Source organism: Podarcis raffonei, chromosome 3, assembly GCF_027172205.1.
Source record: "Podarcis raffonei isolate rPodRaf1 chromosome 3, rPodRaf1.pri, whole genome shotgun sequence".
Taxonomy (NCBI): domain Eukaryota; kingdom Metazoa; phylum Chordata; class Lepidosauria; order Squamata; family Lacertidae; genus Podarcis; species Podarcis raffonei.
Window position 1 is genome coordinate 62,081,250 of NC_070604.1, and position 23,132 is coordinate 62,104,381.

Genomic DNA, 23,132 nt, shown 5'->3' on the forward strand with positions numbered 1-23,132 from the left:
AAATCAATGGACCTTAGACATGCTTCATGTCAGTCAGAAGGTGTCTGAGCTGATGAATTAGCTATGAGGAGAGGGAAGAATGCTGCACTCCTAATCCAAATATATGCTTATGCAACAGTCATGTCTACTTATGTGTTGCCCTGGTAAGGTGGTGCAAACAGAACCAATCAAGGGGAGGACAGGAGAAACTAAATATAGCATCCCATTCCCCTTTCAACCTGTTTGCTGACTGAAGGGTGAAGCAAGGTTAACGGGAAGACCATCAAGCCTGAGGGTAGTTCTGCTGGTCTCTTGCAGCAGGAACAATAACTTTAAAGTTTTAAGGCACTTTAAAAACAAGCAATAATGCATTATGCCCGAGTATCCTTGTTCATCAAATGCATGAAGGTTACCTTCAGTTGGTAGGGGAGGGATATATAGTGTTTCAGTCACGTACTTAGGGCTTAATTGCATCTGGGAGTGAGGACAATTCAAATTCTTGAATGTCTTCCTTTGGGCAGAATTGCCAGATGGAGGGGATATGTGAGCTGCCCTGTGGATAGAGCTTTGGAAATGTTGGTCATTCTGCATTCCACAAGGGGAAGGCAAATGTCTAATCTCCCAGTCTGATAGGGGAAAGGTATATCAGTGGGAGGGGAAAGTGGTACACTGCAGAATGCAAAAGCATTCCAGGTAGTATCTTTGAAGAAGTGAAAGGCTATCAATGGCTACTCATCATGATGGCTGTGCACCACCTCCAATAACGGAGGAAATATGCCTCTAGATACTGGTAGCTGGGGATCATGAATGGGAGACAGCTATGCGCTCATGTGCGGCTTGCACATGAATCTAGTTAGTTACTGTGAGAACAGAATGCTGGACTAGATGGGCCTTTGGTCTGATCCAGAAGGGCTCTCTCTAAGCCCCTGAGGAAACTGTGCAGTTTCAGTATCATGGTTTTAATAGGCACTGACACTCACTCCCTGCAGATGACATTCGTCGATTTCACAGTGTGACAAAACTATGACATTCATTTCATTTTCCCAGGAGCTCTTATGCAGCTTGTTTGTCTGCCAAAGCAATGCAATGGCCTATTTGGCAACCTCCTGCATCAGCTACCGAGGAGATCAAGACTTCTGTATTGTTCTCTTCTCGCCAGACGTGCTCATAGTTTCTGACTTTGCACTGGTCTAGTGCCAGCTGGGATCGTCTAAGGAGGGCAGCCTACAGTAAGTGATGTTACGGCTGTTGAGATGAGTTATGATAGCAGAACTGTCATCATACTCAGCAGATGAGCAGCTTCCAAGAACTGCATTCCAAATTCCCTGTCCTTCCCTGAGCACAGATATAGACATGTTCAGAGAGGCACATCCAACACGCACAGGAGAGGGATGGGAATATCATATCATTCCTCTTGTCTGCAGTCATTCAAATGGCATGAATGGTATGAAGAGCAAGGTAGTGTTAAAATGTCCAAAGCTATCTAATGCCAATCAGATCTTTTCTGGATGAAGCCTCCTTTCACACTTTTGCTGCATGTTCCAAAAACAGAGTGAGAGGCATCTACAGATGTTGTGTTTAGAGGCCAGAGACAGCAATAAGGCTATACTTATTAGATGAAGTGGTTTATTTTACAGTACTTTCCTTGTTCACATTTAACATGCAGACTCATGCTTTCCCTTCCAGAATTTTCTGTGTGTCCTGAAGTGGACTAATTTATCCTTAGCTCAGAGCACTTTGGAATCCTGGTCTGGAGCAAGCAACAGATCATAGACATTACAGGAGAGGGACTGAAAAATGTGGAGAGTTGGCATGTCCGACACTTCAAGTCTCCTCTATGTATGATGTTAGAAAGGAGATCCCATAGATTTTATTCTCTGCCTTTCTCCTCTCAGTATTGCACCACATCTACTACACACGGATACATATGGATACAGAGGTACCACACTGTAGAAGAGATCCAGCAAAGGCAAAGGGTTGAATAACAGAATCATAGAATTGTAGAGCTGGAAGGGACCAAGGGTCATCTAGTCTAACCTGCTGAAATGGAAGAATCTTAACTAAAGCATTCATGACAGATGGCCATCCAACATCTGCTTAAAAACCTCCAAGGAAGGAGAGCCCACCACCTCTTGTGGGAGTCTGTTCCACTGTCAAACAGCTCTTACTGTCAGAAAGTTCATCCTGATGTTTAGTCAGAGAAGTGATATGGAGGAGATATGGAGATCTCTTCATCCTCACAATTTCCCTTTTCCCTTTGCTTGTTTCCCTTTGTCCTTTTCATGCTTATATTGCTACCTCACAAATGTTTCAAGACCATCTCCTTCGTGGTTTTAGTTTGTGAGAGCACCAAGAGATATCTTTGTGGCCACAAATAATTTATGTACTTCGTGATCAAGGATATTTTCTTGGATTGCTGTTGCAGTAGTAATTTTAAAAAAAGGTGCTGGTTGGGCTCATCCTTCTCAAATTTACACGTGGATTATGAGAGTTCATAAACTTGTATATACCCTACTTGGTCCCTACCAAACTGAGGTTTCACCTGAGAGTCTGAGAAGCACTGGACATTCTCTTTCCTTCTTTTGATTTGCTCAAGCAAACCATTGCATGGCCTTAGGAGCAGCCTTTTTTATAATAATAATAATAAACTTTCATGAAAATGTCCAATTTTGTGCATTGTCATCTTCTCAGAAGTATTTCTCTCATTTCACCTTGTCCTCTTCCCCATCTGCTTAGCACATGGGATGCTCAGAGGGGGTCTGCTCTGCTGAATGCACGAGATAAAAACATTCTAAGTCTGTTCCAAAGAGAAGCTGAGCACCTGTATTTTTTTTTACTAGATGCAATTAAACTTCAGTGATTCAGTTGCCCAGTATCAAGGGAAGAAAAGTATGATGGGAAAGACATTTGCTTCTTATTTGGGTTGTAGCCCACCAGAGTCTTATTTTGTTGAAATCTGTTTTAAATGCTACTTACTAACAGTTGAAGAAAGGGGAAAAAAGAATGCCTCCACCTTTTTTTTTAAAAAAAGCATTAGACAGTTTTAAAAAATAGGCAACTGTCCCAGATCTAGCTGGCATTTTCAAGATTTCCCCTTCTGTCTCCCGAGGGAAAAGCGATTATCATCCTAAAGAGTCTAGTTTGCAGTGGTTTCTTGGATCTATTCCTGGCTCTGCAAAAGTAATGTTGCAAGAAGCAGAGCATAAAGCATATTTCCCAAGAATTATACCACAAATGCTACTTAACCACATACAGTCAGCTCTAAATGTTTCTTTTTAAGGGACTTAAATACTGTTATAGGGCTCTTAATATGCAATTAGAAAACAGGCAAATAATTATGCACTCTCCTCCTCAGCAGCTTACCCCCCTTGAGCAAGCAAAGCATTTTACCCCATCTCACTTGCATGCTAATTACATAAATTGTTTTCAGTGCAGGAGATCAGACCTAAAATGTGCCAATCAGTACCCTAATAGATATTGCTGCCCTCTCCCCTTCCCCATTGTCCCTGACCATTGGCCATGCTGGCCAAGGTTAATGGGAGCTGGCACTCGACAACATCGAGTGGGCCAGAAGTTAGCCAACCATGGGTTAGACAAATGAAGGATGTGTCTATCAGCAAATAGTAGCCAGGAAAGCTAAATAGATCCTCCATGTAGCAGTAGACCTCTGAATTCCAGATGCTGGAGCCAATGAGAGAGAATGGCCATCACCTGCATGTCCTGCTTCTCAGCCCTTGGCAGTCCAGTCTGGCTGGACCCCTGCCAGGCTAGGTGTGATCCTGTCAGTCAGTGCATTTGTATTTTATGATAATGCAGTTGTAATAAGGAAGTGCCTTTGAGCACGTGCAGAGTCTACCACCTCACCACAACGAACCTTACCTGTGCTGGATTAGGACAAAGAACATATATAGGAGTGCATGGCCCAAGTAGGCTTGAAGCCCAGGGCATATTCAGTTCAGAAACTGGTCACTCTTGATTCTGATGTGAGTGCATTTGCCAAAACACAGAATATCACTTTTTACAAGTTTTGAGAAATTGATGAAAGCATGAAGCAGGAAATGTCTCTTTTGTCCTTACAAGTCCAGCCCTACCATTAGCCAGAGTGAGTGAGGTGGCAGCCTCAGTAAGCAGTTAGGAACATAGGAAGGTGCCTTAAACCATTGTTCCATCTGGCTCAGTAGTGTCTGACTGGCAGCAGCTCCCCACAGTTTAAGGGCGGTCCCTCCACCCAGCCCTTCCCAGAGATGCTGGGCATTGAATTTGGGACCATCTACATGCAAGATAGATGCTCTTCTGTGGAGCTACAGCCCTTCCCAAAGATGGGGGGGGGGAGCCATTTTTCCTGAGCTTACTAGCCATTCTCCTCTGTTGGTAGACAGAGCTGTGTGTGCCACATAGCCTCTCTGTGCCTCCTAAACTAGCCTGTTTTTCTCCAGTGTGATAGAAGTGGCTGCCCTATTGCCAGTGTTGATTCAGTTGCCAGTCCAGTCAGCTTCTGAACATGGAGTGAGCAGGCGACAGGCGCCATCTTGTCTTGGGCTGAGTTGTCTTCATAGCTTGGCCCAAGTTGCTAATTACTGAACATTTTCTAGGATAAGCCAGTTGACAAGACTTTAATCTTTTTCTCAGGCTTTTGATTAATGAACCCTAAATCCACCCGAGTATAAATAAACAATGAAGAGTCGTTTCTTGCATTCTCTTGCTGCCTTTTGGAGAGTGTTACATTCTTGTTCCCATTCATCATTTATTTATCTTTTTAGCCTTTCTCAACGGACAAATAGCTTCCCCTTAATAAAACTGGGAAAAGCCTAGGTTACTGCTTTATCTGCCACTGTACTTAGTAAGACGGACATTTTGGTGCTCGCAAAATGTTTCTTTCTCCCTGCTCTCTTTCCTTCATCCCATTTGATCAGATGTCACACCATGTTATTTCATGAAAGCTGAAGATGATCTCTCTTAAGAAGCTGAGCAATAAACTTTTTTTTTTTCAAGGGAAGGAGCATCAAAGACAGAGTGGGGAGAATAAAACGGTGCACTTTGAAACAGCTCTTATTAAAGCCATCTGGCAGCAATTTCGGCATATATAAATATGCAGGCATAGGAAGAAGTGTAACCTCTACATCCCAGGAGACATAGAAAATGCATTTCAATATTCCCCACCCCATGGTTTGCTGATCAGATCCTCTCAGGATATCGCCAGCAGGGTTGCCATACGTCTGGATTGTCCCAGACATATACAGAATACTGCTGTCGGCAGCAGTGTCAAGGTGGAAATCGGGAAAATGTCCAGGAAAATCTGGACGCGTGGCAGCCCACATCAGCAGTGCCGTTTGGGCTATTTTTCCATAAAAATAGCTCAAAAACGGCATTTCTTTTTGTGATTTTGCCCCAAAAGCTCAACTTTGGGCAAAACTTAATATGGCAGCCCAAATTGCCAGTCCAGTCTACAAAGTACTCTGTTTTGTTGTTGTTTTTTGAAAATTATATTACTAATACGAAGAAAAATGGAATGTGCATTGCCTGCCCCTTCAGACCTTCTACTGAATGTGCAGAGGGCAGGAGGGTGGAGCAAGCATGGATGTCCACATTAGGGCGGCCCTTGGAACAGTATCTGGACTTACAATCTTGTCCTTCGGTGGTGTTATGAGGGTGGGTTTTTTCCAGGGTAGGCAGTATGCCTGGGCCCCCTTCTAATTCTGGGATCCAGCAAGTGCTAAAATCTAAGCAAAGATTCAAATTGATGAAATAGCCGCACAAGTTTCTCTAAGTATGGGCCATTAAGGTAACAAAAGAACTGGCTGTGTGCGGTCATGTTGTTTGGATGCAAGTACTCTATTCCAAACTTAAAAATGGAAAGCTTAATGCTGGTGATCAACAAAAGAGGTTTAAAGACTCTCTCAAGGCAAATCTAAAAAAATGTTGTATAAGACAATTGGGAAACACTGGCTTGCGAGCGCTCCAATTGATGAACAGTCTTTACCAAAGGTGTCATAGACTTTGAAGACAATTGAACTCAGGATGAAACGGAAACATGTGCTAAGAGGAAGGCACCTTTGGCAAAACCTCACCGTGATCAACTCCTGCCTGGAAATCTACATCCCCACTGTGGAAGGATGTGTGGATCCAGAATTGGCCTCCACAGTCACTTACAGACTCACTGTTAAGACCATGTTCATGGAAGCCAATCTTACTTGGCTTTGAGTAATCAAAGAAGAAGAAGAAGGGCACTCCCCTCCTCAGCTTACTGGTACAGTGGTACCTCGGGTTACAGACGCTTCAGGTTACAGACTCCGCTAACCCAGAAATAGTACCTCAGGTTAAGAACTTTGCTTCAGGATGAGAACAGAAATTGCGCCACGGTGGCAGCGGGAGGCCCCATTAGCTAAAGTGGTACCTCAGGTTAAGAACAGGTTCAGGTTAAGAACAGACCTCCAGAACAAATTAAGTTCTTAACCTGAGATACCACTGTAATTAGAAAGACAAAGGCCAGAACTGGGAGTTGTGTGTGTGAGCTAGAAGTTGGCAAGCTGGACATCTGGGAAACAGAACCATGTCTGATGTCTGCTGAAACCCAAGGCTGGGCTATGGGAGAAGCAAGACTCTCTTGAGTGTTAATGCTATGAACCCCTCCATCATAGGCTCAGGTAGTATATACGGTATATGTAAATAAACCATACATCATAAAGACACCACAGATCTCTAGGTAAGTGACTGGAACCCCTGAAATCTATCCCTGCTTGGTGATTGGGGTGGCGTGCAATGTAAGATCAAGCTTTCCTCCCAGGCACAATTGCTGTGGTAATGCCAAAGAAGGCATGTTGATTTAAATGGGGATGACATCTGATTTCTCATTGAGCAGGACCAATGTTTCTAATAACTATCACTTAAAAGTTTCTAAGCATGAATCATCGTGCCTCTGACCTCCATCTAGCAAACTCAAATATTTCTATTCTGATGACCCCAAAATGTTCGGAAATGTCAAGAGACAGCGTGTGACAGCGTGAAGCCAACCAAGGGGGAATTATACCTCAGCAAGGAGAAACACACACAGCCCGGAGCAGTTTAAGAAGTTATTTGCTTGGTCTTTGTAGATTAGGCTACTGATGCACCAGAATGATGCCACTCTGTATCAAATAGTAATTATTTTCTCCTCTACTGAAAACAGCAAGGTAATAAAGGAATACACACACTGTCAGCCTAAGCTATAAACTCATGTGTGATTTTTCTCAAAAACTTAAGAAATTATATCTGCAAGAAATTATAGGAAAATCGCTACCTTACTATAATAAAATAGAAACAAAAATAGCTTGTCTAAAACACCCACTTCCTGGCATTGCATAATTGTCCAGACCTTCAGAAGGGGGGCCATTTGCATGCTGAAACAGGTAACTCCTGTAGGAAACACCCCCCCATGCCTCTGTTTGCACCATGTTTTAAGACACACACTTGAAAGAGATGGCAACCCCACAATGCTGGAAAGATATGGAATGCATTTCAGGTTATTGCTTCAGGGTGCATATAAATTATGAATTGTGTGTTATTGCTTTTGTTCTCTTATGAATACGGTTTCAAGAGACAAGAACAAGCACACGTTTGTCTCCTTAAGAAACAAGAATTCCGGTCTGCTTACTGAAGACACTTTTACTGTCTTATTCCGTTTCTTCTATGACTGAAAAATTAAATGCTTGATTTCGGTCAGGAATTGGCAGGCTGTGTTCCCTCAGGAGTTGTGAGGTGCCAAGTCCTGTCAGCTTCAGCCAGCATGTTCAGTGGTGAGGAACCAGGGGAGAAGCAGTCCAACATCTGAAGAGCCACAGACCCCACACCCCTGATTTAAATGAATGCAGAGTATTGGTAATAAACATTAGACTGTAGCCAACCAGGTCCTACTTTAAGCAGACCCACTGGGAATTAATGGTGTTAAATCATGACCATTGATTTCAATGGGTTAATTCTGAGTAGGGCTAGCATTGGATATAATCCTTAAGAGTGTGAAGTTTCATACAATCGCTATAACATTTAAATCAGGTTACTGCCTCCTATATGTGCAGCGTTAGAATGACTACACTGGTGGGCTACTGCAGCAGTGTGTGTAACATCAGAAGAACCTCAAGTCGTAAGCAAAGTACTCTCAGTTTGGGATTTTTTGGCTGAAAATAACATTTTTGGGGTTTTTTATGGTTTCAGGATCCAGTTCATCAAAATAACATTTTCTTACTTATAGCCAGTACTTTTTTTCTGCGGGGGGCCGCAGGGGTATGCATACTCCTAAACATTTTGTGAATCTAAGTTTGGCCTCATTGAGGGGCAGTATTTCAATATGAGTAGGAAAATGAGCGTACTCCTAAACATTTTTACAAGAAAAAAAAACACTGGTTATAAGCTCATTCGCAGGCACTTCTACAGAGTATTGTTGTGGGGGTCAGATCACCAAGGAAGCAGGCAACAAAATTTAGAAAGGTTCTCATGTTGCCTGGAATCACAGAATTGTAGAGTTGGAAGCGACCCCAAGGGTCATCTAGTCCAACCCCCTGCAATGCAGGAATCTCAATTAAAGCATCCATGACAGATGGCAATCCAACCTGCTTAATTCATACAAGTTCATTCAGCATGATACCCAAATCTCCAGCAACTTTAAAGATCAAATTTCTTTCCATATTTCCCAAATATGTTGGCTTATGTATTATGCCAATGGCTAAGGGCTAGACTAAACATGCCCATTTTTTCTTTCTTTTTTAAAAATGTAAATAGCTACAACATCTTCCTGACCAGTACTGAGATTTTGGTGGGTGAGCTGTGGGACTTCGCCCTTTTGCTCACTGCCATGTTTCCAATAAAAATCACCCCCAACCCCTGAGATGCTATAATCAAGGGTAGGGTAAAGTCTTTTTCAGCAGATCCTTGAAATCTGGACATCCAAAAGGGGCTCTGGATTTCATGAGTCTGTTGGTGCATCTTACCTGTGGTTACCAATTCACACACACACATAAATGAGTTCAACATAGGGAAAGCATAGCAGGCAAATAATCATAATGTGTTTTTCCTGTCTGATTTTTGGCAGAGGCTGAAGCTAGAAGAATTCCTTGGTGATGGTTAAAATCTATTTGGAGAAAATTCTGCAATGAATTTAGACTGAATGTAACACAAGGTACTGTTGTACAAATAAAACACAAGAGCTGAGTAACCTTTCCATGTTGATATTGATCAGCTATTGATTAGAAATAGCCACTCAAGGTCTAAAACATCAGGGATTCTGTGGCAAATAGTTCACAGTAGCTTTGGATCACAGGAAGAACTCAGGATAGTGAGGGATCAAAATGTCTCAAAGCAATTTGTCAAAAATATACCACTTGCATTAGGTTTTCTGCCTGCAATCTCTATCCTGAAGCCCAATCCTATGCACAGTTAATCAAAGGTAAAGCCCAGTTTCAGTGGGACTTTACTCTCAACCAGGGCTTCAATTCTACCATCTTATACCTGGGAGTAAGAGATTATAGGTCTGAAACTTAAAGGGACTTACAACACCATCCTGTATATGAATCCAGAAGTAAGTGAATTTAAGATTGCATCCTTAGGGACAGATTGCAGACCTAGTCATATGTTCATAATGTGGCTTAAATGAACATGTGAGGAGCTCAGAGCACCTGCAAGTGCATTAGTTCCACCCCCATGCACATCGCCCTCCACCAATTCAAGTCTGCAGAAGGTTACCATGAATTTAAGAACCTTGGAAAACCCAGATTACAAAACGTGCAGAAGCCTCCTTGAGTTCAGGAGGCTTCCCCAATGCAGACAGCCATCCTTGAATGTGCAGGGAGCAATGCAGATGGGGCAGAGCTGGCATGCTCATGGGTGCTCTCCCCTCCTTGTGTCTTAAGCCATATTATGAACACCTGAACAGGGCTCATGGCCGCAGTGAGGACAAGTACTGCCATACCAGCTTTATAGAAAGCTGTCTTCTAAGTCAGACCTTTGGTCCATCTAACTCATTGGCAGTGACTCTTTGAGATTCAGGCAGGGGTTTGTTTCAGCCCTACATGGATATGTCGGAAACTGAACCTGGGTCCTTCTTCATGCAGATGCTCTAGCATTGAGTTATGGTCCTTCCTTGCTGGGGAGATGTCTCCAGTTTTCTATCTGATGCATGGAGGCTGTTGCTCTTGACTTATCATTCAGAGGTCCTAATTTATGCCACGGAAATGAAGAGGAGCTGGGCACGGGTGTCTGAGCAGAGGTTCTCCGAGTTTGACTGGTGGGCTAAATGAAGTGACAGCTTCCTCCATATAAGGCAGGCGGGAGGTGAATGGGAATGGGTGAATGAATGAACGGAACTGTCTGCCTTGTTTTACTACTCCTCCTCATTAAAGAGAATCCCCAGCCCTAATCATTCAGAAAAACAAAAGAAATCCTTACAAGAAGTCTGTAGAAGCTTATCCACCTGTGTTGGCTTGAAAAACACAGTCTTGCTTTTGTCTTGTTTGTTCAGAATTCCTGTGTTGCCACCATACGGGGAAAATGTTCCTGCTGTATTAGCAAAATTTGATGGAATATCAGATCCCTGAATGATGGTAGGTGCTGTTAACATACTACTAAGGAACTATATGGGAACATAACTGCATGTATACACACAGAGATTTCCACATGCATTGCAATATGCAGCCTTTCATCTCATGAAACACTAATTGCAATTATTCGAACACACTGAATCAGGCAAGCAGGCTAAGAAGAACCCAAGTATTTTAGTGGCGCTAGGGATGCTGTCATTGTCTTACACAGCAAGTGCCTGCCTGATGCTTCTTCTCTGCCTCTGCTCTTATTGCTATTCGGTCGGCTGTGGGTTACTGGGTAGATTATAGGCGGTGCCATAGTTTTGCTGAACCTGCAAACATCTTAGCACAAAGCAATGAATGGAGGTGATATAATGCAGCACTTTGCTAGGTGTGAATGAATGGGCTGGAGCCAGCAGGTGAAGTGGACAAGAGAGAGGGAGACAGAGTGGGAGAACTGCAGAACTGGGATCCTACTGGCACTCAGTTCTCATCGTTATAGCCACATATTGTTGTATTGTGTTAATGTGCATAATGCTTTCCTATATTTTCACCTGTCGGAGCTCACCTTTATAATTCTACATTTCAGGGCATATGCCCCCATTTTACAGAAAGAGGAATTAAAGTAGGTCACAGAGCATTTCCACCACCCTACCACCCCAAGATGGGAAATTGAGAGGGAGGAGAAAAAAACAAACAGATTTGCCAAAGAGAGTTAACAGTTAATTAGACAACTTCAGAATATCAGAAAAGTCCCTCTAGGTTAGCTCAATGGTTTATCTAGCCTAGTGCTTTGCTTCCATCAGTGGACAACTAGATACCCCTGGGAAGAGCACAACAGTTCTCTCCTGTTGTTAGTCCCCAGCATTTGGTATTCAGAGATATACTGCTCCTGTACATGGAAGTTCCTTTTAGCTATTGTGGCCAATAACCTTTGAAACAAGAATCAAAACCACTTGGCTCTCTCTCTCTCACTATACCTCTGGTCCTTCTCTGCTAATGCACACACCTCTTTTTTTAGGTATCTTCCTCCAGATAATGCCTTGTTCTGGGTGCTAGACAGAGGTCTGTGAGTAGTAGCAACACATTCCTCACCAAACAGCATTTACGTAATGCCACAATCATCGCCGAAAATGCACTTTCTGTTTGGAATTGGTACAATTACGCCACTGTTTAAAAAAAATGACCATAGTTTTGCATGCTATCCATACTGGCGGTTCGCTCTTAAACACACACACAAACACGCTCCTAATGCTCCGGCGTCTCTCTCTCTTTTGGCATCACAGTAAATGATCACATCAATTAAAAAAAAAACCCCAACATGTGCTCAGAGAGCATCCTTACCCTCTTTTTAAAGAACTGAAAAGCGGAACACTTCTTGACTGGGAATCCATTCATGTCTTTGTTGACCATTTTCCTCGAGGGAGGCAGACACACAGCGATAGATCCAGGGCAGGACTCCCTTTCGCTAGCAGCGCATCTGTTTCGCTCAGCGTCCCTCCTGCAGCCGGTGAATGAAGACAGAGCAGGGCAGGAGAAGCACAGGCTGGGCTCAGGCGACTTATCCCCTCTCACACATTCATTCTGCTGCACTGGCTACTGCAGCCTCGGCAGCAGCTGTTGCTGACTAGCTCTCCCCCCCTCCCCAGTTGTGCTTAAAAAGAACGTTCCATATACATGCACATCAAAGGAGCCGCTATAGAATCCAGAGACAGTTAGCCAATCAGCTGGGGATGAGATGCAGGGGTGGGGGGAGGACCTGGCTTCGCTTTACGCGGTGTGGTTCCTGAAAGCCTCCTAAGCAAAAGCAGACAGGCAGGCAGGCAGGCAGGCGATTGCTCTTCTTCAGGTGATGGTGTGATTCACTGCTGTTTGGGAGGAGAGAGATGGTTTGTGCAAGTTCCAGAGGGAGATGCAGTTCAACAGCAGCAGCGGGGTGGAGTGGGGGGGGGGGGAAAGAGATGCACAGGAAGCGGCAGCGGAGCAGAAATAAGTGCAAAGGATGGAGGGGGGGGGAAGCTCAGGGCACAGAAGGAGCACAAGGCAATCTGTTTCCCCCAGGGGAAAATGATACTGGCAGCTCTCGCATTACAACAGAGCCGTCTCAATACAGACAGGCGAAGGAGACTATCTTCGACGAGAACATGCCAGCCTTGTAAGCACAATAGACGACATTAATTTGAAACAACAACAAAACCGTATCTAAATTTTCAAGGGATGGTAGAGTGGTGGTGTTTTGCTCTTGCTTGCTTGATTTGTGGTGGCAAGATAAAATACAGGGGAGCAAACTACTAGGGGTACATATAGGATGCTCTAAGAAAAATATGATCATACACCCCCCCGCCACATTTTCTGCAGGGATAGGAACCAGGAGAGACATGCTTAATGCATCTGATGTGTTTCTGCTGGGCTTAATTTCTCACAAGCCCCCAAGTTCCTTTTCAACATTAAGGTAGTCCTGGAATATGTTATTTATTTCAGAAAAATATATATACCGCTTGATTGTAAACATCCACCCACCCCTACCTCAAAACAGAGTATATACGAAATGATCACAAAGAAATTAAGAATCTCTAAGCATGTGCAGAAGCTTTTCCTCTCCTCACTGAGTAACAGACTGTACCCTCACACAGCACCTTTTTGGATAGTCCATTTTTTAATCGTGAATGCATATTTATCATGCAAGATAAGATGCTTCTGTTCTGAGGGTGTTACATTTTCCCTACTTGGAGAATGTGATTCATGGGCATCCTTTTGAATAAAGCCTATTATAGAACTGGTGCCCTCCAGATGTTTTGGACAACCATTCCCATCAGCCCCAGTCAACACGCTCAGTGATGCATGTGCACACCAAACCTTTAGCACATTTTAAGCACTTTTTCTCCCCTTTTGGGGAAACTGTGGGAATTTTGGGAACTGTGATTAACAGTTCTAGGAACTGTAGGTGTGTGATGGGTAAACTACAATTCCCATAATTATTTTGTGTGTGTGTGTTCGATAAATGTGCTTTAAAGGTTTGGTGTGCACACGGCTTATATCTCCTATCTCAAATCTGCAATAACATGCACACTTAGTAGCACATCGGTTTGAAGCCAGTGGGATGTATTTCTGAGTATATGTGCTTATGACCAAATTGCACAATTAACTACTCCCTTGCCCCCATAAAATTTAAGGTGTTTTTTTTAAAAAAAATTAAATTTCAGTTATTTTTGAGATCTCTAATGTGTTCTGAGTCAGACAAAGCTTTGATCTGCCACTTGCAGTTATTTCCCCCTGTAGCTTAACATAATTCTGTACCTCTCTAGAATAATTTCTTTACTCCTTCTGCTTGTTTCCTGAACAGATTCACTGCTCCTATTAGCATATTAATTGTATACCACATATCTTTAGTGATACTTCATGGATGTGGTGGTATCATTTCTTACTATTTTATGAGTATCTGCTCTACATGCCACAACAATCCCCCTCTTCAACAAAAGCCTGTTAAACTTATTCTTACTTTTTATTTCTTTCCTATATTTTGCTACACACTACCACACTTTATTAGTCAGCCAGGCCAGCTATGTCACCACTGGAAGACACCTATTCTGAAGTGACTTGGAGGGAAAGCATCACCAGAAAGGTTAGGAAAATTCCACACATCACATTGAATAGGGTATATCCAGACCAGCACAGTGATCCAAGTGATTTTCGCATTGAAATAAAGTGAATGGTAAGTGTAGCTTTGTTCTTTGTTGCATAACCTGTCCTAATGTTGACCTTGCAAATAAGTCCACCAAAGTCCACAAATAATTTTTGGCAGCTTGTCTGAACACACAGGTCAATTATATGTCGGACATGAACTATTTGGAAATGAAGAAAAACCCAGTCCTCTTCATCTTTGCACAATCTTCCTTGTTTGGTCTTCTGCAGGCAATTGTTGCTTTTGACAGTTGACTAGACAAATTGCTATTGACCCATGCCTGGAGTATAAATTTTCACTTCACACTCTGTTCCTGAGAAAATTAATACCTCATTTAACACCCTATTGATCATGCCCCTTGTTCATGCCTCTCACCATGGCTGTTGCCCTGCTTCCTCTTGCTTTGATATCACAGTCTTTTCTCCTCCCCCCCCATTTCTGAAACCCAACCAAACCTGGTTTTATCACTTCATCAACAGAAGCTTCACTAAATTTTGTTTAAAAAACAAACAAGAGATACATGTGAAATCACCCAATTGTCCTATTCAGATGTTCCTCCTAATGCTTCAGAGTTCTAAATCATGTGGGGAGCTGAGACAGACTCAAGCAAGGAAGACCATAGTTCAGTGAGGAAAGGCTGTAGCTCAGTGGCAAAGCACTCACTTTGTGCTCAGAAGGTCCATGGTTCAATCTCCAACATCTCCAGGTAGTTGAGGAATGTCTCCTGCCTGAAATCTTGGAAAGCCACTTTTTGACTTGGCATAAGACAACTTTATAAACTCTTGTGTTTCATTGCAGAAGTTCAGTCCCCAATGTAGAGAGGAATAAAGCCCTTGATGGTGACACCACAGAGGGGTGGGGCTAACTCCTCTCTTTTCCCTTCATGAAATTGGAACTACATGGGAGGGGGGGAGAGCATTACATGTACGGAAATGCTTGAATAGGGCTTCTGCCAAGCAGACATCATGGTCACCATTTCTCAGTCCAACCTACTTCACAGGGTTGTTATGAGGATAAAACTGGCAGCAGGAGGAGAAACTAAGTCAACTTGATCTCCTTGGATACAAATGCACATATATAGAGAGGGTAATAATTTATATATAAATATCTGAAAATAAGCTCTCCTCCCTCCCAGTGTAGTTTGCACACTATAGGGAAGTTTTTGTTGCAATGTGTATAGGGGGAGCAATTTATATCCTGCTGGGCCTATTTTTGAATATAATAAATATAGAAATTGTATCCAGTACTGGCTTAGCAGAAAGTGGTTCCAACCTGTGCAGGCGAGGGAACCCGATTTTCAAAAGAAAAAACAAAACAAGTACAAAAGGGAAAATTGTAATGACTGTGAACGGTCAATCATTAGGACTCCTAAATATTAAAGAGTTGAGAAATTGTGGGGAAACACAGTTTTTTCACATTCTGTAGTATGTGGCAGGTTAGAAAAAGGCATGGGAGCCATTTTTTTAAAACTTCTTTTTATTCATTTTCTATAACCAAACAACAGCAAAGAGAGAAAAAGAAAAATAGCCAACACATACCAAAAAAAGAAAAAGAAAACATCAACCAAAACAAAACACCTAAACTAACCAAAAAACAAACATTAATTAACAATAAATAACGTTTGACTTCCCTCCATCTCGGTTTTGGGTTATGTGAATATTAAATCCATTCTGCAGTTTTTCATTTTTTTAACGTAAACACATCGTAAGGGTTATATTAAACCTACTGTGATTTTTATATCTCTAGAATTTGTTTCCATATATGTTATGAATTTAGACCAATAGTCGATAAACCTTGTACCTTTTTGCTGTCTAATGTTCTGTGTCATTTTTGCCAGATCCATATACTCAAATAATTTAATTTGCCAATCTTTAACGGTCGGGGTATTTGGGGTTTTCCAATTTTGTGCTAACAGAATCCTGGCAGCTACAGTTGCATATTGAAACATTATATAATCTTCTTTCTTAATCTCCTCTCCGATCATTCCCAGAAGGAAGGCTTCGGGCTTTTTGACAAAGGTGTATTTAAGTATTTTCTTTAGTTCGTTGTAGATGGAGTCCCAAATTTTTTTAACTTCTTCACATTTCCACCACATGTGGTAGAAGCTTCCCTCTTTAGATTTACACTTCCAACACCTTTTGTCGCCAGTCTTATACATTTTTTGCAATTTCACAGGGGTGATGTACCAACGATACATCATCTTTTCCATATTTTCTCTGAGGGCAGTACAGGCTGTAAATTTCATTCCTTTAGTCCACAACTTCGTCCATTTTTCAAAATCCAAATTATAAGGTAAAGGTACCCCTGCCCGTACGGGCCAGTCTTGACAGACTCTAGGGTTGTGCGCCCATCTCACTCTATAGGCCGGGGGCCAGCGCTGTCCGGAGACACTTCTGGGTCACGTGGCCAGCGTGACATCGCTGCTCTGGCGAGCCAGAGCCGCACACAGAAATGCCGTTTACCTTCCCGCTAGTAAGCGGTCCCTATTTATCTACTTGCACCTGGGAGTGCTTTCGAACTGCTAGGTTGGCAGGCGCTGGGACCGAACAACGGGAGCGCACCCCGCCGCAGGGATTCGAACCGCCGACCTTTCGATCGGCAAGCCCTAGGCGCTGAGGCTTTTACCCACAGCGCCACCCGCGACTCATCCAAATTATATCCAATGTCTATTGCCCATTTTACCATAACCTCTTTAACCTCTTCGTCCTTGGTGTCCCAATCTAATAGCTGATTATACATTTTAGATAGCAGTTTAGTTTTACTTTCTATTATCTCTACCTGGAACTTTGATTTTCTCTCATTCATTCCAATCTTTTTATCCTCCTTCCATAAGGCATTAATTTGATGATACTGCAGCCAACCTGTTAATTTGCTTTTTAACTCTTCATAAGATCTAATTTTCCATCCTCTTTCCGATCTTTCCAGGAGGTCTTCATAGGTCAATCTCTCACCTTCCATGTTTGTTTTTATGGTAGTTAATATGTCAATAGGGGATAGCCACCAGGGGGTATTTTTTTCCAGTAGTTTTTTATTCTTTTCCCACGCTTCTAACAATGTTCCTCTGATAATGTGGTTTGAGAAGCCTTTATGCACCTTTTTCTTATTCTGCCAGAGATAAGCATGCCAACCAAATCTTAAATCGAAGCCTTCTAAACCTAGCAGATCTGTGTTTTTTAAAGTGACCCATTCTCTAAGCCAACAAAGGCACGAGGCTTCATAATACAGTCTCAGATTTGGGACCGAGAATCCTCTTCTGTCTTTTCTGTCTGTTAACAGTTTAAATCTAATTCTCGGTCTTTTACCTTGCCATATAAATTTAGAGAGAATTTTTTGCCAATTTTAAAATATTGCACTTCCTCTAATCACTGGGACATTTTGGAATAAAAATAAAAGTTTCGGTAGTATACACATCTTGGTTGCAGCCATTCTGCCTGACCAGGAGAGTTTTATCCTATTCCAAGTATCTAGTTCCTTTTGGATTTCCTTCCAGGTGTTTGTATAGTTATCAGCCATTAAGTTTATATTTTTCATCGTTAGCCACACTCCTAGATATTTTATCTTTTTTGCTTCTTTGATTCCCGATTGGAGTTCTAGCTGCCTCCTTAGATCTTCTCCCATATTCTTAACCATCATTTTAGTTTTAGTTTTATTTAACTTGAAGCCCGCTACTTTCCCAAATTCCTCTAGAAGTACCAGAACTTTGTCAGCACTCTGTATCGGGTCCTCAACTGATATTACCAGGTCATCCGCGTATGCTTTCAGTTTGAATTCTTTCACCCCAATTCTAATTCCTCGTATCTCAGATGTTTTCCTTATCTTATTTGCAATTACTTCCAACACCATTATGAAAAGAAGCGGTGACAAGGGGCAGCCTTGTCTCGTACCCTTTGAATTTCGAATGTGTCAGATAAGTTGTTATTAATAATCAGTTTGGCTCTTTGATTTGAATAAATTGCTTTGATTCCCTCCATGAAAGCACCTTCTATCCCTGCTGTCTCCATACACTTTAATAGGAATCGCCATGATACATTATCGAATGCTTTTTCTGCATCGGTAAAAATCAATGCTGCAGGAATTTCATTCTTCTTTTCCAAGTATTCGATGATATTTATTATATGCCTAACATTGTCTTTTAATTGTCTATTAGGAAGGAATCCAGCTTGATCCGTATGTATTGCATTTTTTAGATAATTCTTAAGTCTGTTTGCCATTATCTCAGCAAATATTTTGTAATCGTTGTTAAGAAGTGATATCGGTCTGTAATTTTTTATGTTTAATTTGTCTGAGTCCGCTTTAGGTATCAGCGTTATGTGAGCATCTTTCCAGGAGTCCGGTATCTTCCCTCCTTGTAGAATACTATTCATTACCTCACATAACACCGGGGCTAAGTATTCTTTGAGAACTTTATAGTATTTGGCCGATAATCCATCTGGACCTGGTGCTTTCCCCAGTTTTGTTCTCTTTATTGCTTCCTGAACTTCATCTACTGTTATGCACTTATTCAGTTGGGTTTTCTCTTCCTCCGTTATAGATGTTATTCTGTTATTTTCTAGATATTTTCCTATTTCTATTATGTCTTCTTCTTCTTTCTGGTAAAGTTTTTCAAAGAATTTTAGGAATTTTTTCTTTATTTCATTTGGTTCTTCCACAAGCCTTTCTTCTATTTTTATCTTATTAATCACATTTTGCTTTTTGCTTTTTCGTAGTTGCCAGGCCAGGAATTTCCCTGTTTTGTTTGCTGATTCGAAGAATTTTTGCCTCATTGATTTGATTCTCCATTCGACTTCTTGGTTAATTAGCATTGAATATTGTGATTGTAACAATTTGGATGTTTGTTTGGTCTGTTCATCACTAGGATTTATTATTAATTTTTTCTCACAATCTCTTAAATGGGTCAGGATTTCATCTTTCTTTTGTTCTCTTATTTTTTTCCTATGGCTATTTTGTTGAATTAAAAAGCCTCTTAGCACCGCCTTGCTGGCGTCCCAAACTGTGTCAATATTTGTCTCTTTATTAAGGTTTAAGTCAAGGAAATCTTTTAAGGTTTTTTTTGGCCTTCTCAGTTACCTCCTCATTTTCAAATAGATATTCGTTCATTCTCCATCTGTACACACCCTGTACTCCACACTTAATTTCCAAGGATATTGAGCTATGATCAGAAAGGGTTCTGGGTTGTATTTCACATTTTTCAACTCTTGTTACTAATTCTCTTGATACCCAAATCTGGTCTATTCTCTGATGCGGCTCTGAGAAGTATGTAAATTGTTTTGTCAGTGGGTTTTTGTGTCTCCAAATGTCCGTCAAGTCTAAGTTTTCTTCAAGGTTTTTAAATGATCTTGGTAGTTTCCCTTGACTCAATTTTTTCTTTTTTGCACTTCTGTCTAACTCTGGTATTGGAACTCCATTTAAATCACCTAGTAGGATCAATTTATGAGGCTCTAAATCCAGTAATATTTGTTCCAGTTTTTTGAAAAATTCTGCTTTATTCGTGTTTGGGGCATAAACATTTACCACATTTAATTTTTCTCCCTGGTGGTTAATCTGTAGGCATGGGAGCCATTTTTGATGGTGATGTATGCAAAGAAGTTAAAAGCAGAAGAATTTAGAGATGCAGTTTAGCTGGCAAGCTGGTTTTGGTTTCCAGGATCGCTGATGCTGCATTGGAACAAGCACTGCTGACACATGTGCTTTCCTCATACCTGCTCAACCTGTACATATCTAAGCAGATCGTCAGAAAATGTCCATAAGTCTCCACCAAAGCCTCCCCCATTCACTCTCTCATTCTGCCCACCTGGAAATTCTACAATGGAGGAGCAGTAAGAATATTCTTACAACAGCACCTGAGCGTTCTTGGCAAAGGACATCACCGGTGGTGCCTGATGCCCATTGGGTCTTGCAGGGCAGAAGGCCGAGAGACTGACAGCAAGTGCATCTGGAGCCAGAGCCAATGACAGACAAAAGTTTCATCCCAATCCTCCTGCCTACTAAGTTCTATGAGAGCAATACTGACACTAGCAAGGAGGAAGTTGATGGGTGGTGCCATCACTTGGGCTGCTTGTAAATAAAAAAGTAGGCAGGAGCGGGTGGCATTCACCCTGGTGGACCAGCCTCCACTGGCTAAGTTTGGTGAGCACCTCAAGTCACCTGCAGGGTGAAGGAATGCTCACCCCCACCTCTTTTTTTGCCAGCCAGCTCAAGAGGTTGTGGGATGGGGAAGACTTTACTGAACAGCAGCTAGAGTCAATGGAGGCTGAAAACTCATTGCCCTCAGCTGGCCTTTATGGCTGGATAGCTATGATAGATACTTGGATAGCACTGTGTCAGCACTGGGGTGGCAAGCCAGTCACCATGCTTGCACATACCCCCTTTTGTGATTGCCTTATAAAACAGCCCTATTCCCATAATATTGTTTTTGGGTCTTCATTGCAGTGTGTGTGTGTGTGTGTGTGTGCGCGCGCGCGCACTTGCATGAAAGAGCTTAGAAGCATGACCATTAAACTGTGCCATTCCCTGCTGGTGTTCTCTGCCGTTTCCGTGATTTTGCAAGCATGTCTTCTTAACACCCATCCCTTTCAATGTTGACAAATTTCTGGAAAGCGTCACTTAACATATCAAATTGGCAGGCAGAGGTAAACAGAGGCGTGGTGCCATTTTGAAATGACAACTCCTTCAGCACTCTCAGCAAAGAGGAAGAGGAACAGGAGGGAATTTCCAGAGTTGTAAGCCTTGGAGGCCGCTTTGTGTCTGGAGGGGTTAGCAGAGGAAAGGGCTGCCATGTGCAAAATCTGGGTTGTTGTGGAGCAGCCTCAGGACTCTGGTTTTTCCTGTTTCTGTAGTGATGATGAAACATGAACTTTGCCCAGAGGGGATCTAGGGCTTCTCTCCAGAGCTTCATCTTGATTTAAAATTGTGCAGCGTGTGTGCAATGTAGCGATCTGCATTGATGCACCCACTCATTCACCCACGCTGAACATTGAGCAGATGTGTACATTGCAGTAAACGTTGAGACTTGCTGCATGTTGTCATTTATACAGGAAGGCCAACAATCTCAGATAATGTTTGTGCATGCTCTCCACCCCCAAACTCAGGAAGATGCCAATGAATGCCAAGAGTCACCTCACTGTGATTGCCAGCATCTGCTTCTTTATGTCTAAAGTGGGGGGGGGGGCAGCAAACGGAAGCAACATTGGGCTCCTTTGACTGCAGCCTTCCTGCTGTGTGAAGTGGGGTCAGAGATCACCTTGCCATGTTGTGCAAGAGCTTCAGCAGAGCTTTGTTCCTTACTTACGAAAGGGGGGAAGGACAAAGCCCTTGCACAACATGGCAAGATGATGTAGGGAGCTGTGAGGATTGTCATTGATCCTATCTCTCCACACCTGAAGACGTCCGATTCTTCAACTGTCCCAGTTTTAGTAGAAATCAGGTCTGCATCATGCAATACGTGGGAGAAGAGACTTTCATGCTGTAAGCAACTTGTTGGATTCTACAGGGGGACTGCAAGGAGCTAGGAAGTCTGGCCATGGCTAGCAACAGAGGCTGGCATCTCTGGCAGCTTCCTTTGCTCTCACCCCAACAGGAGGCCTGCTGTCAACTGCTGGTGCTCTTCAGCCTCCCAGTTCCTCCTCATTGCTGTCACTGTGCAACTCCTCTAAGCAAGTGAACAGTGAGAGGAGCAAGAAGGAGGAGGAATAACCTCTGCTTGCCTTCTCCTGGCTGTGTGGATAAAGTACAAAGGGAGAGGACAAGCAAAGGGGCAGAGGTGACATCAGCAAGGAGGAGGAGTGGCCCAGAGGCCATATTGCCTAAAGTTTCCTCCAAGCCTGGAGCCAGCACTAAGTCCAGCTCCTGTGTGCCTATCCTTTTTGCACCCTTTGAACCTATAACCCCCTTTATTTTAGTTTGCATTTGTTCAGTCCAAAGGCCCATGTAGTCGAGCATCCTGTTCTCACAATAGCCAGCCAGCCAGCCACCTACGGGAAGCCCACAAGCAGATTCAGAGAGCAACAACGCTCTCCCTGCATGACATCCCCAGCAATTTGGCTCTGACAGTGGAGGTTGCCACCATTCTGGTTGCCACTCTATTTCTTACCATCTGCTCAAACGCTGCCCTTGGGATAAATGATTTGAATCGAGCCGCCCCCACGATCTGTAGCTGCTGTACCAATTGCATGAGTTTGGCTTCTATATGGGCACCAAATGTGGATTTTATGTTGAAGCGCAGAATGCCAAGTGCATCCTGGGAAGAAGACTAGATTAAGCTTCTCTGGAACTCAGGGGGTTGTGCTGTTCTAATTATGTCTGAATACATCCTCTATGGCCTTGCTTAGAGAGGCAAGGTAATGAAAGGTCATTATTATCTCAGGCTGCTAATTACATTTCTTTGCTCTATCTAGACTGATCAGCCGGGGATAAACGTAAAAGCAGGAGCGGATATTTATTCAGAAAGTTTATTAATCTCCCCCACCCACCATCCCACTCTCCTGAAGTCTTTTTCTTTTTGTTTCTGATATCCATTTACACAAGGAACTTCATTGAACAGCAGTTCTATTAGCTTACTAGATCCTACCTTATACAGGTTGTAGGCTATCAATTCTGATGTTAAATGAGTTATCTCCCAGTTCAGCCTCCTACAGTTCAACTGCATTTGTTTACTACTGTGAGTACACCATCAGTCTGTGTTGCACAGTTGAGCATCAATGAGATTTTCATTGTGGATAACAAATCACAGGTGGGTATAACCCCCCCCCAAAGAACAGGTGGCTGTAACTGAGGAGATAGGAAGCAAGGCATTATAAGGCAGCATTTTATTGTTATTGCAGGATAATAGTTACTGATCTAGATGCTAATCGTCTTCCACATGAGAGCTAGGAAATCAAACCAAATCCATTTATAGTTTGGCTACAGGTAGCAGGGTTGGGGATGCT

At 42.6% G+C, this 23,132-nt stretch overlaps 1 protein-coding gene across 1 annotated transcript in view; it reads right to left on the minus strand.

Moving 5' to 3' along the window:
• The window catches only part of SGK1 (serum/glucocorticoid regulated kinase 1), a 75,947-nt gene extending 63,541 nt beyond the window's left edge, over positions 1-12,406 (minus strand). Inside the window, exon 1 of the mRNA XM_053381961.1 lies at positions 11,871-12,406. Coding sequence (XP_053237936.1) covers positions 11,871-11,939 — 69 coding nt within the window. The 5' untranslated portion in view covers positions 11,940-12,406. The remainder of the gene's footprint in view (positions 1-11,870) is intronic.
• Positions 12,407-23,132: the final 10,726 nt, after the last annotated feature.